At 40.5% G+C, this 19,594-nt stretch overlaps 1 protein-coding gene across 2 annotated transcripts in view; it reads left to right on the top strand.

Moving 5' to 3' along the window:
• The window catches only part of pard3bb (par-3 family cell polarity regulator beta b), a 1,003,167-nt gene that overhangs the window by 513,396 nt on the left and 470,177 nt on the right, over positions 1-19,594 (top strand). For both annotated transcript variants that reach the window (XM_055638338.1, XM_055638337.1), the window contains exons 11-12: positions 10,171-10,356; positions 11,861-12,031. In XM_055638338.1, coding sequence (XP_055494313.1) covers positions 10,171-10,356; positions 11,861-12,031 — 357 coding nt within the window. The remainder of the gene's footprint in view (positions 1-10,170; positions 10,357-11,860; positions 12,032-19,594) is intronic.

Here is a 19,594-nt window from a genome sequence, read left to right as displayed (position 1 = left end):
AAAGAAAGAGATTAGTTAAAACAAATGTAGGTCCCTTGCAGTCAGAAACAGGTGAGTTGATCATGGGGAACCAGGATATGGCGGACCAATTGAATAACTACTTTGGTTCCGTCTTCACTAAGGAAGACATAAATGATCTGCCGGAAATAGCAGGGGCCCGCGGGTTAAAGGAGGTGGAGGAATTGAGTGAAATCCAGGTTAGTCGGGAAGTGGTGTTGGGTAAATTGAATGGATTAAAGGCCGATAAATCCCCAGGGCCAGATAGGCTGCATCCCAGAGTACTTAAGGAAGTAGCTCCAGAAATAGTGGATGCATTAGTAAAAATCTTTCAAAACTCTTTAGATTCTGGAGTAGTTCCAGAGGATTGGCGGGTAGCAAACGTAACCCCACTTTTTAAGAAGGGAGGGAGAGAGAAAACGGGGAATTACAGACCAATTAGCCTAACATCGGTAGTGGGGAAACTGCTAGAGTCAGTTATTAAAGATGGGATAGCAGCACATTTGGAAAGTGGTGAAATCATTGGACAAAGTCAGCATGGATTTACGAAAGGTAAATCATGTCTGACGAATCTTATAGAATTTTTCGAGGATGTAACTAGTAGCGTGGATAGGGGAGAACCAGTGGATGTGGTGTATCTGGACTTCCAGAAGGCTTTCGACAAGGTCCCACATAAGAGATTAGTATACAAACTTAAAGCACATGGCATTGGGGGTTCAGTATTGATGTGGATAGAGAACTGGCTGGCAAACAGGAAGCAAAGAGTAGGAGTAAACGGGTCCTTTTCACAATGGCAGGCAGTGACTAGTGGGGTACCGCAAGGCTCAGTACTGGGACCCCAGCTATTTACAATATATATTAATGATCTGGATGAGGGAATTGAAGGCAATATCTCCAAGTTTGCGGATGACACTAAGCTGGGGGGCAGTGTTAGGTGTGAGGAGGATGCTAGGAGACTGCAAGGTGACTTGGATAGGCTGGGTGAGTGGGCAAATGTTTGGCAGATGCAGTTAATGTGGATAAATGTGAGGTTATCCATTTTGGTGGCAAAAACGGGAAAGCAGACTATTACCTAAATGGTGGCCGATTGGGAAAGGGGGAGATGCAGCGAGACCTGGGTGTCATGGTACACCAGTCATTGAAGGTAGGCATGCAGGTGCGGCAGGCAGTAAAGAAAGCGAATGGCATGTTGGCTTTCATAGCAAGAGGATTTGAGTATAGGAGCAGGGAGGTTCTACTGCAGTTGTATAGGGTCTTGGTGAGACCACACCTGGAGTATTGCGTGCAGTTTTGGTCTCCAAATCTGAGGAAGGACATTATTGCCATAGAGGGAGTGCAGAGAAGGTTCACCAGACTGATTCCTGGGATGTCAGAACTGTCTTATGAAGAAAGACTGGATAGACTTGGTTTATACTCTCTAGAATTTAGGAGATTGAGAGGGGATCTTATAGAAACTTACAAAATTCTTAAGGGGTTGGACAGGCTAGATGCAGGAAGATTGTTCCCGATGTTGGGGAAGTCCAGGACAAGGGTCACAGCTTAAGGATAAGGGGGAAATCCTTTAAAACCGAGATGAGGAGAACTTTTTTCACACAGAGAGTGGTGAATCTCTGGAACTCTCTGCCACAGAGGGTAGTTGAGGCTAGTTCATTGGCTATATTTAAGAGGGAGTTAGATGTGGCCCTTGTGGCCAAGGGGATCAGAGGGTATGGAGCGAAGGCAGGTACGGGATACTGAGTTGGATGATCAGCCATGATCATATTGAATGGCGGTGCAGGCTCGAAGGGCCGAATGGCCTACTCCTGCACCTAATTTCTATGTTTCTATGTTTCTATGGTATGAACATTGACCTGTCCAATTTCAGATAGTCCTTACTTTCACCGTCCTACCCCTCCTAGCTTTCCCACCAGCCTACTGTCTCCGCTTCATCCTTTCTTTCCCCTCCCCCCCTGACATCAGTCTGAAGAAGGGTCTCGACCTGAAACATCGCCTATTCCTTCTCTCCATAGATGCTGCTTCACCCGCTAATTTTCTCCAGAATTTTTGTTTACCTTCAATCTTTCTTTATCGCCACGCTATCAGAAATATTCCCACTGACTCCTTTCACCTCCCCTTCCATGCAACTTAATACATGTCTAATTTTTAATTTCTATTGTTCTAATGGAATTGACTCAGTTCATTGCTCCACAGATATTGCCTGGTCCAGCAATACTTTCACCGTGGTCAATTTTACAGCTTCTGCAGTATCTTGTTTTCAATGAGTTATTGATGAAATTAATTTTCATTCTGGTGGGTGGTGGAATAATTTTTACCAGGTGCAGGGGAATGTTTTGCTGCACTTCCTGAATAGTGGTTATAGAGATCATATGTCCATCTGGGATGCTAGATAGTGTTGGAGATAAAATTGGTATGTTCCTGGAGTGAGATTTTAGTTTTTCTGACAATGTGGTCAGATTGTTGTCCACTAACCCATAGCTCTAACTTTACCCTACACAATTACAATGGAAAATCACTGAAGCCTTCTTCTGTCCATTCCTCCAAAGAATACTTCTTCTCATGGGCTTTGGAAGACTAAAAACAACCTTGCTTCTTTCTGGAGAATGGTTGATTGATGTGCATTGCACAAGGAACTTCTAAATAAATCCTTTTGCCACTGGGAAAGCATTAAAGATGAGTTTACAGAAACCACTTGAAGTTTTATTTCTGTTTATTTAAATAATTGCTGAGCTATAAATAAATATCCTGTGGTAAGAATATTTAAACATTTACAATATTTAGAATGTTTAAAATTCTGAGCTGAAACTCAGTTGAAGTGTTTGGCAGCAGAGGTTAAAACATTTGCATCCTTGCTGGTGTTTTTCAGCACACCAGCAAGAGTTGCTCTCCCAAATGACTGCATACAGGCTTTATGTTGCTTGTAATTTTTAAGAATTGCTTGTGGAGAATATTTACATAATCACGATAGGTATTGGCACCATTGTTTATCAAAGGAAAGAGGACAAAATAAATAACATCAGAAATTATTGAAACCACTCAACGTCAGACGGCATCTACGGAAAGAGAAACGTTTAACTTCTCAGGCCCTGCAGCCTTTATTAGAAATCTTTTGAAAGATCTGGATCATTTCTCTTTCCACAGATGCTGAATGGACTACTGAGCTTCTCCACATTTTCTCTCTTTATTTCCAATTTCCAGCACAATGTTTTTAAAACTATTTATTATACAGGAAAAAATGATGATTGTTTGACATAGGCTTTGAGTATAGGAGCAGGGAGGTTCTACTGCAGTTGTACAGGGTCTTGGTGAGACCACACCTGGAGTATTGCATACAGTTTTGGTTTCCTAATCTGAGGAAAGACATTCTTGCCATAGAGGGAGTACAGAGAATGTTCACCAGACTGATTCCTGGGATGTCAGGACTTTCATATGAAGAAAGACTGGATAGACTCGGCTTGTACTCGTTAGAATTTAGAAGATTGAGGGGGGATCTTATAGAAACTTAAACAATTCTTAAGGGGTTGGACAGGCTAGATGCAGGAAGATTTTTCCCGATGTTGGGGAAGTCCAGGACAAGGGGTCACAGTTTGAGGATAAGGGGGAAATCTTTTAAAACCGAGATGAGGAGAACTTTTTTCACAGAGAGTGGTGAATCTCTGGAACTCTCTGTAGAGGGTAGTTGAGGCTAGTTCATTGGCTATATTTAAGAGGGAGTTAGATGTGGCCCTTGTGGCCAAGGGGATCAGAGGGTATGGAGAGAAGGCAGGTACGGGATACTGAGTTGGATGATCAACCATGATCATATTGAATGGCGGTGCAGGCTCGAAGGGCTGAATGGCCTACTCCTGTACCAAATTTCTATGTTTCTTTGTTGTGTATCCTCTTGTAAAAAATAGTCTTGTGTGTGCAGTCATGTTTTGTTTCATTTGAACCCAATCTTGTGATTTTCAGATCTGTCATGTGAACCTTTTTTGTGTTTAGATGAAACAAAGTGCGAGTTCACTTCAAACAAAAACTTTTAAGCAACCTGTTAAAATTGTCCTTTTCGATACTTACTCCTCAAAAATCAGCAGTATATTTTTGTCACTGATACAGAATTAGTTCTATTCGTAAGAATTTCTGAACAATGTGTGTGACTACCAGAGAGCAAGGAAGGAATGTTTGATGAAAATCTGATCTATTTTGTACAATGTAATGAACTGCCAAACAGCAGACAGGAATCTTTTTTTAATCAAACTTCACAAATAATAACATTTTACTGAGACAGCTGGGTGAAAAGAATCTCCTAATTGTGTATGAACTGAGGCCATATAAACTGGCTGAAATTTTCATGCTGTCAATAACTGGACTAGTAGCTAGTGGTAACTTGACCCATGTGTTGAGAGGAAGGATTACAGTTGGCACTTTCTGTGTATTCGACGAAAAAAGACATCAGGGTATTCGACGAAAAAATAACACTTTCTGACACTCATAAATATGCCTTTCCACCATTCCAATACCCTCCCCCTCGTCCTCCCATCCCTCTCCCTCTCCTCCTCCCTACCCACCTCCCTTCTGCCCTCCTCCCTCCCTTCTGCCCCCTCCTAGCCCCTTTCCCCATTCCCCCTCTCCTACCTTACCTCTCTGCTTCCCACCCACTGCTCCCTTTCTTACTACTCTTGTCCTTTCTTCTCCCTCCCTCTTCTGAAAGATGTGCTGGTAGTGTAGTCGGCCACTGTTTAATTTGTTCCGAGTTGTAAGTAGACAGCAGTAAAATTAAAGAGAAATAAGTGAATGAATGGGATTTGAGAGCCAGGATCAACTTGATGGACCATGTTGAGGTCCTCTTTCGTTGACAGGAAATATATATAGTGCTATTAAACTCAGCTGCCTTAAAACAGTTTCCTGCAGAATGAACAAATGTGTCTTTTTCATACTCCCCACACTGAACGAAATAGTGAGAAATCTATGAACTACTACTCTTGTTGCTCCTTTCTCCAGAAATATCTCTTGTTCTTTGTGTCAATTTGTATTGCTTTCTTAGACCTCCCCCGGTATCTTACATAAATGTTTTGCTTTCTCTCAGTTTGTAACTTGTAACTCTGTATATGCAAATAGCTATCCTGTATCAGTTGTGCATTTTCCTTTCATAATCTGAAATGTTTTGTACGTCATTCTGAAGTATTTTTCGGATACAATTGATCCAGCTCCTTCGCCTTTCCTCAGATTCCTGGTGTCCATTAACCAAGAATAGAATAGAATATTAGAATAGAATAGTTTCTTTATTGTCATTGTAACATGAACCATGTACAACAAAATTTTAAAATGTCAGCCAGTCAGTGCACCATTCAAACATTTCTAAAAGCTAACGATACATACAAGGTAAATTATTAAAAAAAGATAAACTAAAATAAATATCATGAAAATAGCACGCATAAACACCCAACCCTACATCCTTCTGTCGATTTCACAGTGTACCACAGTCCCTTAGTATGTATCGCCCCTGCATTCCTTGGCAGCTACATTTAGTGCCTTTATAGCAGTGGGGTAAAAACTGTTTTTAAGTCTGTTTGTCCTTGTCCTTGTAGATCTGTACCGTCTGCCTGACGGCAACAGTTCAAACAAGGAGTGTCCGGGGTGGAAAATGTCCTTTATAATACTCTGGGATTTTTTGATGCAGCGGGAGCTGTGTAAGTCCTCCAAGGTAAGGAGAGGGCAGCCGACAATCCTCTGGGCGTTGTCAATGGCCCTCTGGAACCAACCCGTGTTTTCCTTGCACGTCGTCTTAAAGAAAATACAGTGATCTTTTTCTGCAGCTTTTCAGCTCAGTAGATACTGAAGGATGAGTGGTGGATGTTTCAACCAAGAGCTTAGCTTGGCTTAGCTTAGTGCTTGTCTGCTTAAGTTATTTAATGAATGTTTTGTCCCTTGAAGATGAGGCAAGACTTGAGAGGAAATCTTCTTCATTGTTAATTATGCCAGCCTAGTATACAGTCACAGCATTTGTATACCCCTTTTACCAAAGAAAATGTTTCATATGACCAGAAGAAATAGGTACAGGAGCAAATCATTGAGCTCCTCACTGTAGTTTTTCATTATAGAGTCACAGATAGTCATAGAGTGATACAGTGTGGAAACAGGGCCTTCTGCCCAACATGTCCCAGCTACACTAGTCTCACCTGCCTGTGCTTGGTCCATATTCCTCCAAATCTGTCCGATCCATGTGCCTCATATCTCAAAACACGTACCTGCTCTGGCTCTCAATAAGATCATGGGTGGTCCAGCTTTCCTCGTCCACTTTCTTGCTTTTTTCCCAGAACGTTTGATTCCCTTATTGATTGATTATTCCACGACATTTTACAAAAGCATTAGCAAACAAAAATTAGACAACATTGCGTAAAGAGATATAATGAATGCCGATCCAAAATTCAGTTAAAGAGGTAGAATAGCATGAGGTTCAGTTAGGAAACTTTGATTCCTGGTTCCAGCTGATTGGAATGATGTAGATATTAAAATCAGAAGTTTGTGGAAGAGAGCATTACAACTTAAGTTGCACTTTAACTATGTAGTTATATGTGAGCAGTGGGTGCACAGCAATTTAATAATATAGTCTTGTCTGACTTAACTTGGATGCCTTTAACTTTATAAATGCACAAATGCTACTTTGAGTGGACCTGTGTTCAAAATGGTATCATTGTAATTTGTAATGCAGTTGTACAGGGCCTTGGTGAGACCACACCTGGAGTATTACGTACAGTTTTGGTCTCCAAATCTGAGGAAGGACATTATTGCCATAGAGGGAGTGCAGAGACGGTTCACCAGACTGATTCCTGGGATGTCAGGACTGTCTTATGAAGAAAGACTGGATAGACTTGGTTTATACTCTCTAGAATTCAGGAGATTGAGAGGGGATCTTATAGAAACTTACAAAATTCTTAAGGGGTTGGACAGGCTAGATGCAGGAAGATTGTTCCGATGTTAGGGAAGTCCAGGACAAGGGGTCACAGCTTAAGGATAAGGGGGAAATCCTTTAAAACCGAGATGAGAAGAACTTTTTTCACACAGAGAGTGGTGAATCTCTGGAACTCTCTGCCACAGAGGGTAGTTGAGGCCAGTTCATTGGCTATATTTAAGAGGGAGTTAGATGTGGCCCTTGTGGCTAAGGGGATCAGGGGGTATGGAGAGAAGGCAGGTACGGGATACTGAGTTGGATGATCAGCCATGATCATATTGAATGGCGGTGCAGGCTCGAAGGGCCGAATGGCCTACTCCTGCACCTAATTTCTATGTTTCTATGTTTCTATGTATCTGTAAATCAAGCTTGGGTCTTTGCCAGCCAGGAAGGTTTGAGTTCACTGTTTTTGTTCCTAATGCCATACAGCTTTTCTATGAAACCAATAAAACTGTCAGTAACTCCCAATAAACTCCTGCGCTTTGAATAGTGCTTCTGTGCTTACAATTGGCTGGAAGCAGTAAAGGAACAGTCTTATTATTGTTCAGATGATGCAATGACGTTTGCCTGAATTATCTTTTTCTTTGTGTGCTGAAGATAGTCTTGTTATTTTTCTCATTTATATACCATGCTTCAGTCTCACTGTAACGCATCCAAGAGTAGGTCTAACATTTGTGCAAACAATTGTTTCCTTTGCTTTTGTTGACTTGGCTTTTACATAGAAAATGATTAACTGATGACACAATGATTGAGTGCTCTATGTTTTTTTATTGAGTAGATATCTGTAAATTACTTTAGTTAGGGTATCACTGGGGCCTGTACTAATGGCATCCATCCGAGTGTCTGGATTGAGAGTGCACAAAACAGACAGGAATTGGTGCAGATTCACTTGAAAGTTCTTGTTAGCTTATGGATAACCTATTATGTCATCCTAAATGTGATGATATTTCCTGAACTTAACAATCACCATTTCTCAGATTCTATTATTTTCTGTTGTTACAGTAATAAAATCAGTATATGCTATAGCCATTTACAATATTAGAAACTAGAATGTTCTAATCTTTAGTTAAATTATATAAAAAGTTTTGAAAGAAAGGAAATATGTGGATTTCTTCTTATCTCTGGCTATCCTGGAGGCCAGTATACATTTGCTAGGCTCCTTCTGTGCCATAACAATTTTATGAAGTGTAGTCGGGTTAGGCTCCATAAAATACTGTAGCCAATTTATATACATCAAGCTCCCAGGATCAGGAATGCTGTTATAACTAGTATCTCTATTTAGTATTCACTGATGTCAGCGGAGGGAAAAGTGTTATCCTGAAAACTCCTACAGTGAGATTTGGTTGTTCACCTGAAAGGGCAGACATAGCCCTAGTTTTACAGTGCATTCAGAAAGTGTCCAGACCCCTTCACATTTTCCACATTTTGTTACGTTACAGCCTTATTCTAAAATGGATTAAATTTCATTTTTTTTATCATCAATCTACATACAAAACCCCGTAATAAACAAGCGAAAACAGATGTTTTAAATTTTTGCAAAGTAATTAAAAATAATAACTGAAATATCACATTTACATAAGTATTCAAACCCTTTACTCAGTACTTTGTTGAGACACCTTTGGCAGCAATTACAGCCTCAAGTCTTCTTGGGTATGACGCTACAAGCTTGGCATACCTGTATTTGGGTAATTTCTCCCATTCTTCTCTGCAGATCCTCTCAAGCTCTGTCAGGTTGGATGGGGAGCGTCGATGCACAGCTATTTTCAAGTCCCTCCAGAGATGTTCGATCGGGTTCAAGACCGGGCTCTGGCTGGACCACTCAAGGAAATTCACAGACTTGTCGCAAAGCCACTCCTGCATTGTCTTGGCTGTGTGCTTAGGGTCGTTGTCCTGTTGTAAGGTGAACCTCCGCCCCAGTCTGAGGTCCAGAACGCTCTGGAGCAGGTTTTCATCAAGGATCTCTCTGTACTTTGCTCCGTTCATCTTTCCCTCGATCCTGACTAATCTCCCAGTTCCTGCCGCTGAAAAACATCCCCACAGCATGATGCTGCCACCACCATGCTTCACCGTAGGTATGGTATTGGCCAGGTGATGAGCGGTGCCTGGTTTCCTCCAGACGTGACGCTTGGCATTCAGGCCAAAGAGTTCAATCTTGGTTTCATCAGACCAGAAAATCTTGTTTCTCATGGCTTTTGGCAAACTCCAAGCGGGCTGTCATGTGCCTTTTACTGAGGAGTGGCTTCCATCTGGCCACTCTTCCATAAAGGCCTGATTGGTGGTGTGCTGCAGATATAGTTGTCCTTCTGGAAGGTTCTCCCATCTCCACAAAGCAACTCTGGAGCTCTGTCAGAGTGACCATCGGGTTCTTGGTCACCTCCCTGACCAAGGCCCTTCTCCCCTGATTGCGCAGTTTGGCCGGGCGGCCAGCTTTATGAAGAGTCCTGGTGGTTCCAAAGTTCTTCCATTTAAGAATGGCGGAGGCCACTGTGCTCTTCGGGACCTTCAATGCTGCAGAAATTGTTTTATACCCTTCCCCAGATCTGTGTCTCCACATAATCCTGTCTCGGAGGTCTACTTCCTTCGTCTTCATGACTTGGTTTTTGCTCTGACATGCACTGTCAACTGTGGGATCTTATATAGACATGTGTGTGCCTCCAAATCATGTACAATCATTTTAATTTACCACTGGTGGACTCCAATTAAGTTGTAGAAACATCTCAAGGCTAATCAATGGAAACAGGATGAACCTAAGCTCAATTTTGAGTGTCATAGCAAAGGGTCTGAATACTTCTGTAAATGTGATATTTCAGTTATTTCTTTTTAATTACTTTGCAAAAATTTCTAAACACCTGTTTTCATTTCTTCATTCTGGGGTATTGTGTGTACATTGATGATAAAAAAAAAGAATTTAATCCATTTTGAAATAAGGTTGTAACGTAACAAAATGTGGATAAAGTGAAGGGGTCTGAATACTTTCTGAATGCACTGTATATCTTATCCAAAAGGTGGCCCCTTGAATAGTGTATTCAGTATAGTGTTGACTTTTCAACGTGTGTGATGAATTCAGTTCTCTGAAGTGGGCTTTGAGTAATGGAAGGGCTGGTGTGGAAATGAAACTCAAATAGTGCTCTCCACAAATGCATAACTAACGCCAATATGGTGGTTGCATGACCTTGACATTTTTTAGAAATATTAATAGGCTGGTATGTTATTTATTCTGCTATCCAATCTCTGTTTTATTTCAGAAGGGGGAACAGAACTGTAACCTCCCAGCTGACGATAGAAAAGAGCACCTGACCTTTGAGATCCCACTCAATGACTCTGGTTCTGCTGGACTGGGCATCAGCCTTAAAGGAAACAAATCGAAAGAGACTGGAGCTGACCTTGGCATATTCATTAAGGCTATTCTTCATGGAGGGGCAGCTTTCAAGGTAATCATGTGTAGGAATGAATTGCAGATGCTGGTTTAAACTGAAGATAGACAACAGCTGGAGCTCCTCCGGAGAAAAGTAATAGTTTCGGGTTGAGACCCTTCTTAATCATGTTGGTTAAGGTTGAAATGTAGATATGAATGGATGTTCCACAAATTATCTTGAAGACCTTTGAAGATTAGAAACTCTTTATTGCAGCTTTTCCTTTCAACAGGCTGAACAGTCCAGTATTGACATCTATTTTATAGCAAGCGATGAGGAATATAACCATTCTTTATACTTGTAGCAAAATCTACTTGGAAGTTTTTGGGTTAACGTAACCCCTTCAATAAAGCCAATTCACATTTTACCCATCTGATTGAGATAAACGTCTGCAAACGTTGTGTCAGTTAAGTTACAACTGGGGAAGGATCAGATGAGTTTAAAGTTTAGCTGTTTTCTTTATTGCAGCTTTTTTAGTTTGATCTTGCATTCATCATCTAGGTTTTCTGTTGTCTATAATAAAACTACACTTGAAGCTAGTGCATCTTTTGTGATATCATAATGGCTTTCAGTAATGAAAATCACAGTAAATTTAATCGAATATACTAATTGCGTTAATTAATGTAACCTAGTATGAAGTTGATTTTAATATTTTTTTATTTCATCTGAAACGTATGTTTTCAGTTTTTGAAGTGCGGACATCCTCCAAGCCTCCTTTCCAGGTCAAGGGACTGGCATCTGACCTATTCATTGATTGCTTCAGCTGACTGCTGAGAGTTTTTGTTTTAGTTTCCCCTCTTGAGTTCATTTCAGGCAGCTGAAATGTGGATCCGAAGTGTCACCACTATATTATGTGCTTAAAATATTAATGCTATCACATATAATTGTGGCCCACCATTTAAAGTTTGCTTGCTTTTGACTGACCACTGAAATTTTTGAGAGTGCCACCTCCTCACTAATTTCACTGTGCCGGACACACAAGGATTTAAGGACTAACATAATATAGGATACGACTACTGGAGTCACTAGCCAGATAGAAAGTAACCTTTGAGGTTGCACTTCTGATCAAGCTTAAAGGTTTTCACCAGCTGCCACAATATCCCCTTATTAGCTATAAGATCATACAAATATCTGCTACCCATATCCTTCATCAGGCATTCTTTATTTTCATTTTTCCAAACACAGTCCTCTCTCTAAATCCCCCTCTTTTTTAAACGTCATAAAAACAACTTTTTCATCATGTGGAAACAAAGAATTGCGGATGTTGGTTAATAATCAAAATTACACAAAGTACTGGAGTAACTCAGCAGGTCAGGCAGCATCTCTGTAGAACAAGGATAGGTGATGTTTCAACTCAGGACCCTTCCGCAGATATCTTTTTTATTATCTGTTCTAATAACGTGGTCTGTTTCAAATTTATTGTTACTACTTTAACCTGCTGTATAAACTCAAGTTGTTAAATTAGGATGCAAATGCCAGAACAGAGTGGGGATTTGATGTTATTTATTTCTCCAACAACTAGGACGGGCGTCTACATATCAATGATCAGCTGATTGCTGTTAATAGCGAACACCTGCTAGATAAATCTAACCACGAGGCCTTGGAAACATTACGACGATCCATGTCAATGGAGGGAAACATCAGAGGAACGATCAAGGTAATGGTGGCCAGGAGGATGGAGAATCCCCATGAGGTAAGCTGTGGATTTAAATGTAAAAAACTATTTACCTTTCTGTTAGGATTTGGTGACCTATGTGATGTTTACTTTCATGTGAAAATAGTGTTGTCAAAAAGCATTGTGCATGTGTGAGTGTAAAATGGGGGAAAGGCAGCGACCCCAACTGTAACCTTCTTGAGTGTAAAGGGGTGATGTGGTCTCATCTCAGGTAACTCAGGCTCAGAAACTAGGCTAAGACCATTTTAACTAATTGCACAAAAGAACGTCACTTTCGAAAGGGAGAACTTGTAATTCACCTTGGCTTTGTGCTATCACAAGACTACCATGTGAGAGCACAAATGTTCTTGCAGTTTCCTGTTTGGACCTTTTCACTTGTGCTTCTGCCACTGATACACTCTGGATTCACAAGAAACTGCAGATGGTGGAATCTAGAGCAAAAAACAGTGTTGGAGGAACTCAGAGGGTTAGACCTGTGATTATTTGCTTCAAAGCAGACGACATTTCATCAGAGTAAAGAAGAGTGCTGACTCAAATTTTGTCTGTCCATCCAATAATTTTTCCAATTCAGGACACTAACTAGAGGAGCCTTGACTTCCTTTATCCCATCCATTACAAGAAGACTATGATTATCTGGTCTAGATGGCTGCTCCTTCTCAGCCACTCCAACTCTTTTTCTTTCACCATGCTTATTGAAACAAACGCTCGAGAAATTATGTCATCTATTCTACAATCTCCTCCTTTAGCCTGATGCCTATTGTTTTTTCATTTTTTCATATAATGCTTGTGTAACCAGACTGGCCAAACCTGTTGGCCTGTTGCTGATTGCTCTTGAGAAAGGAGTGAATATCAACTAACGAGCCATTGCTGCCAATGTGTTGAATCCTGGAACTCGCCCAATGTGCATGTGAGGATTTCCAGGAATTTGCCTTAACAGTCTTGAAATTTTAATCATTATATTGCCAACTTGGACAGAGTGAGATCCATAAACTGCAGTGAGATAATCAGATTTTGTCTAAATAGTATTTCCTGGGGGATTAATATAGACCATGGTGCGAGAATTCCAAAACAGTACCCTAATATCTTTAAAATTACCCGAGAGTGAATAAGATGTCTCTGTTTTTACACAGATTTGAAAGACGTGGTTGGCTTGTGACCGTATATTGCTAGAGGTAGTCACAAAAAGCTGGATTAACTCAGTGGGACAGGCAGCATTTCTGGAGAGAAGGAATGGGTGACGTTTCGGGTCGAGATCCTTCATCAGACCCGAAACGTCACCCATTCCTTCTCTCCAGAGATGCTACCTGTCCGCTTAGTTACTCCAGCTTTTTGTGTCTATCCTCGGTTTAAACCAGCATCTGCAGTTCCTTCCTTCACAATACATTGCTAGACTCCAGGATCTAAGTAATGGGAATTGGCCTGGTTCAGTTGACTGTAATAGAAATTGATCAGTAGAGAGTTTTCAGCAGACTAAGCAGAATTGCTACTTGTAAATCTGTTCTTTTTTTTATAAAATAATGCTTACTTCACAGTTTAAAAATGATTCGTTGATTTAAAGCTGGGGGGGGTTTATTTTAAAACCGGTGCTCAACACGAGCACATACTGTAGAATAAAAAGGTTTTTTGTTAGGAACAATAATTACAAATATTTTGTCTTCGTTGTAGGTATTGTATTATCATTTTACACGTTGTTGTGTTATCTACTTTTCATCTATTGTTTCTGGTGTAAACATAAGAATTTTCTGTTCCAACCAATAACTACTCTATTTACAAATTCTTTTAATGGACACTTGAAGCAAAAATTTAAAGTCTAGAATGTATTTGTCTGGGGTCCCTGGTTAATTGCCTTCATTAATTGAATTTTCCACATGAAGGAGCGTGTGTAAAAACTTTTTTTCACACTCAGGCATGTGTTTTTGTGCTCAATGGTAATTTAGTCAGTGGCGGTCCCGTTAGGGGAAGCGGACTGTGACCTTTTGTAGTTGCGTCACAACCTCCATCTGTAATGCTTACACCATTAAACAATCTTTTATGGTTTTATTGGTTTGGACAGTAATGCACAGGGCAGTGACTGATCTGTTCTACAAGCCAGATACTTTAATTAGGGCGAGTACCGATTTGCCACTATCGAATTGATTCATGTAATTTATCAGAGAATGATGAGGAATTTTTAAGTGCATATGCTCTTGCTTGGCTCTGCACATTTCTATTCTCCCATTGGGCAGCATTTTAATTTAGTAATAGTGTGGCTTAATGGAATAAAAGCCTTCGGAAAAGATGCTTTAACTTGTTCTGCCTTATTTAGTACACAAATTTCACTTTTTTCCATTCCTCTTAATCTAATGAACTTCCTGTCTCTCAGCAAATGGTGAATTACAAAACTGGGGAGACAAAATGCTTATTGTCCAAATTGCTTGGAAGCATCCAAATACCCTTAAAGGAGTCAAGTTTCAATTTGATAGTGCTGGGGGTGGAAAAATGAATAAACTTGCTTTTTATAACCTTAGGATGTTTTCAAGTGCTAGAGGCGGTGACATTACCAGACGCACTAAACTGAGACCCACCTGCTCTTTCATATGGACTAAAAGATCTCTTGTTACTGTTACGAACAGCAAGGGATATTTCGCAGTTTTCTTGCCCAATGATTACCTCTCAGCCAACTTTCCAAAAATAGATTAACTGGTCATAATCATGTCGATATTTGTGGTAACAAACAACTCGAATTAACTAACTTTTCTTACATCAATGATTTGACTTCAAGCATATTTTTTGGTTGCAAAGCACTTTAAGATGCACGAGGATTTGAACCATGACCTAGTTGCTTTTTTTCTTTTGATGGCCTTGCATTCCATTCTCTCTATATACTAAAACGTTTAATCTGCCTTGCACATTCTCTAATTTTTTTATTTCACTTTCACCTTTTAACAACACCTGATCAAGCCCACTTGGTTGGTCAATTTTATTTGTGCTGTCCTTAATTTCCGAGTTCAGAACCATTTTCCATCCACTTTTACATGCAGTGCCATAAGCTGCTTCGCCCTATTCTGAAGGCACCTATATAATTACTTATTTAACAAATGAAAAGTGTTCCCACTTTGATTATTCCTGTTATTCCCTTATCATACAGTGTAAATGGCTTAATTGTAATCATATATTGTCTTTCCGCTGACTGGATAGCACGCAACAAAAGCTTTTGACTGTACCTCGGTACATGTGTACATTAGAAATGCGTGCGACAAAGGCAAAGCAGTTATAATGGGTGACTTCAATCTACATATAGATTGGGTGACTCAAATTGGCAGGGGTGCAGAGGAAGAGGATTTCTTGGAATGTATGCGGGATAGTTATCTAAATCAACATGTAGAGGAACCAACGAGAGAGCAGGCTATTTTAGACTGGGTATTGAGTAATGAGGAAGGGTTAGTTAGCAATCATGTTGTACGTGCCCCCTTGGGCAAGAGTGACCATAATATGGTTGAGTTCTTCATTAGGATGGAGAGTGACATTGTTAATTCAGAAACAATGGTTCTGAACTTAAAGAAAGGTAACTTTGAGGGTATGAGACGTGAATTGGCCAAGATTGACTGGCAATTAATTCTAAAAGGGTTGACGGTGGATATGCAATGGAAGACATTTAAAGACTGCATGGATGAACTACAAAAATTGTTCATACCAGTTTGGCAAAAGAATAAATCAGGGAAGGTAGTACATCCATGGATAACAAGGAAAATCAGGGATAGTATCAAAGCGAAGGATGATGCGTACAAATTAGCCAGAAAAAGCAGCATACCAGAGGACTGGGAGAAATTCAGACCAGCAGAGGAGGACAAAGGGCTTAATTAGGAAAGGGAAAATAGATTATGAAAGAAAACTGGCAGGGAACATAAAAACTGACTGCAAAAGTTTTTATAGATATGTGAAAAGAAAGAGATTAGTTAAAACAAATGTAGGTCCCTTGCAGTCAGAAACAGGTGAGTTGATCATGGGGAACAAGGATATGGCGGACCAATTGAATAGCTACTTTGGTTCCGTCTTCACTAATCTTAAATAATCTGCCGGAAATAGCAGGGGACCGCGGGTCAAAGGAGTTGGAGGAATTGAGTGAAATCCAGGTTAGCCGGGAAGTGGTGTTGGGTAAATTGAATGGATTAAAGGCCGATAAATCCCCAGGGCCAGATAGGCTGCATCCCAGAGTACTTAAGGAAGTAGCTCCAGAAATAGTGGATGCATTAGTAATAATCTTTCAAAACTCTTTAGATTCTGGAGTAGTTCCTGAAGATTGGCGGATAGCAAACGTAACCCCACTTTTTAAGAAGGGAGGGAGAGAGAAAATGGGGAATTATAGACCAGTTAGCCTAACATCGGTAGTGGGGAAACTGCTAGAGTCAGTTATTAAAGATGGGATAGCAGCACATTTGGAAAGTGGTGAAATCATTGGACAAAGTCAGCATGGATTTACGAAAGGTAAATCATGTCTGACGAATCTTATAGAATTTTTCGAGGATGTAACTAGTAGCGTGGATAGGGGAGAACCAGTGGATGTGGTGTATCTGGACTTCCAGAAGGCTTTCGACAAGGTCCCACATAAGAGATTAGCATACAAACTTAAAGCACACGGCATTGGGGGTTCAGTATTGATGTGGATAGAGAACTGGCTGGCAAACAGGAAGCAAAGAGTAGGAGTAAACAGGTCCTTTTCACAATGGCAGGCAGTGATTAGTGGGGTACCGCAAGGCTCAGTGCTGGGACCCCAGCTATTTACAATATATATTAATGATCTGGATGAGGGAATTGAAGGCAATATCTCCAAGTTTGCGGATGACACTAAGCTGGGGGGCAGTGTTAGCTGTGAGGAGGATGCTAGGAGACTGAAAGGTGACTTGGATAGGCTGGGTGAGTGGGCAAATGTTTGGCAGATGCAGTATAATGTGGATAAATGTGAGGTTATCCATTTTGGTGGCAAAAACGGGAAAGCAGACTATTATCTAAATGGTGGCCGATTGGGAAAGGGGGAGATGCAGCGAGACCTGGGTGTCATGGCACACCAGTCATTGAAAGTAGGCATGCAGGTGCAGCAGGCAGTAAAGAAAGCGAATGGTATGTTAGCTTTCATTGCAAAAGGATTTGAGTATAGGAGCAGGGAGGTTCTACTGCAGTTGTACATGGTCTTGGTGAGACCACACCTGGAGTATTGCGTACAGTTTTGGTCTCCAAATCTGAGGAAGGACATTATTGCCATAGAGGGAGTGCAGAGAAGGTTCACCAGACTGATTCCTGGGATGTCAGGACTGTCTTATGAAGAAAGACTGGATAGACTTGGTTTATACTCTCTAGAATTTAAGAGATTGAGAGGGGATCTTATAGAAACTTACAAAATTCTTAAGGGGTTGGACAGGCTAGATGCAGGAAGATTGTTCCCGATGTTGGGAAGTCCAGGACAAGGGGTCACAGCTTAAGGATAAGGGGGAAATCCTTTAAAACCGAGATGAGGAGAACTTTTTTCACACAGAGAGTGGTGAATCTCTGGAACTCTCTGCCACAGAGGGTAGTTGAGGCTAGTTCATTGGCTATATTTAAGAGGGAGTTAGATGTGGCCCTTGTGGCCAAGGGGATCAGAGGGTATGGAGCGAAGGCAGGTACGGGATACTGAGTTGGATGATCAGCCATGATCATATTGAATGGCGGTGCAGGCTCGAAGGGCCGAATGGCCTACTCCTGCACCTAATTTCTATGTTTCTATGTTTCTATGGTATGAACATTGACCTGTCCAATTTCAGATAGTCCTTACTTTCACCGTCCTACCCCTCCTAGCTTTCCCACCAGCCTACTGTCTCCGCTTCATCCTTTCTTTCCCCTCCCCCCCTGACATCAGTCTGAAGAAGGGTCTCGACCTGAAACATCGCCTATTCCTTCTCTCCATAGATGCTGCTTCACCCGCTAATTTTCTCCAGAATTTTTGTTTACCTTCAATCTTTCTTTATCGCCACGCTATCAGAAATATTCCCACTGACTCCTTTCACCTCCCCTTCCATGCAACTTAATACATGTCTAATTTTTAATTTCTATTGTTCTAATGGAATTGACTCAGTTCATTGCTCCACAGATATTGCCTGGTCCAGCAATACTTTCACCGTGGTCAATTTTACAGCTTCTGCAGTATCTTGTTTTCAATGAGTTATTGATGAAATTAATTTTCATTCTGGTGGGTGGTGGAATAATTTTTACCAGGTGCAGGGGAATGTTTTGCTGCACTTCCTGAATAGTGGTTATAGAGATCATATGTCCATCTGGGATGCTAGATAGTGTTGGAGATAAAATTGGTATGTTCCTGGAGTGAGATTTTAGTTTTTCTGACAATGTGGTCAGATTGTTGTCCACTAACCCATAGCTCTAACTTTACCCTACACAATTACAATGGAAAATCACTGAAGCCTTCTTCTGTCCATTCCTCCAAAGAATACTCCTGCACCTAATTTCTATGTTTCTATGTTCTATGTTTCTATGTGACAATAAACAAAACTGCAACTGTAACTGATGGTTTGAGCATGTAAAAAGAAATTCCAAGCAGAAAGTTGCTCTTTGTGTTAGTTTGCTTTTACAACAAATTACCGGTGACAGAATGAAACTTCAAATTTTGGGCAATGTACATCTCGTGGTTGAAACCAGCACAAAGCAATGTAGTTAAGAAGTCATAGAACAGTATTTAAAGAAATTAACAAAATAAATATCACTGAAACAAAAAATGGATAAACTGTGATTTTTGGGTTTCTAAATTAGCAATCCAATTCTTTCATTAAATATATATTATATATGTAACTATAAAAGCTCCTCAAGCACTTGAAAGAAGATTAATTATATTGAGTTACAGAGAGTGAAGTGTGATTAGCAGATCAGTTTTTAAGCTGCTTCTTGGAGTCTTCACGAGAGAGATTGAGATCTTGGGGCCAAGACATCACAGGGAGCAGTGCATCAAAATAGCAACAAGATGTTTAACTTGTTGACTCTGGTGTTTCAGTCTTTAGCCTCGAAACCATGAACTACTTCCTTGGGAAAATTTGAAAGTTGGAATGCCATCTTTTTCTTATTTGTATTGGATTATTTTCTCTTATTTTCCCTTCTGATTTCTATTGTTTTGACATCTGCCTGCTTCTGTCAAATCTGTACTACAAAATCCCTGCGCTGTTCTGGTGATTAAACAACTGAAACATTCCCAGAGCTGGATTTCCTCCTTAACTTTGAAAAGATATGCCCTTGACTTCTCTATCAAGGAAAGAAAAGTTGTCAAGTTTAAACCATGAATGTTAGGAAGTAGAGGCAAACGCATGCAATGAAGCATGAATTCTCTGGTATAAAGTGAAAAATGGGATACTTTCATTTCTAGCTGAGATCTTGCTAAAGTGGTCACCAAATGAGGTAATAAGCAATGCCTAATGATTCACATGGAATTACCTATCATAGTGAAATGCAGTAAGTCTTTATGACATGCAACCTTGAGCTGCTTTTCTGCTGGTGTTATTTCGATTCATGTGGGTCTACGAATCTGTTGCTGGGAGATGGAAGCAGTGCAAATAATAGGTACTG

The sequence above is a fragment of the Leucoraja erinacea genome, chromosome 7 (genome assembly GCF_028641065.1).
Source record: "Leucoraja erinacea ecotype New England chromosome 7, Leri_hhj_1, whole genome shotgun sequence".
Taxonomy (NCBI): Eukaryota; Metazoa; Chordata; class Chondrichthyes; order Rajiformes; family Rajidae; genus Leucoraja; species Leucoraja erinaceus.
Note: the sequence above shows the minus strand (reverse complement) of the source record. Positions and strands in the feature narration are given on the sequence as shown.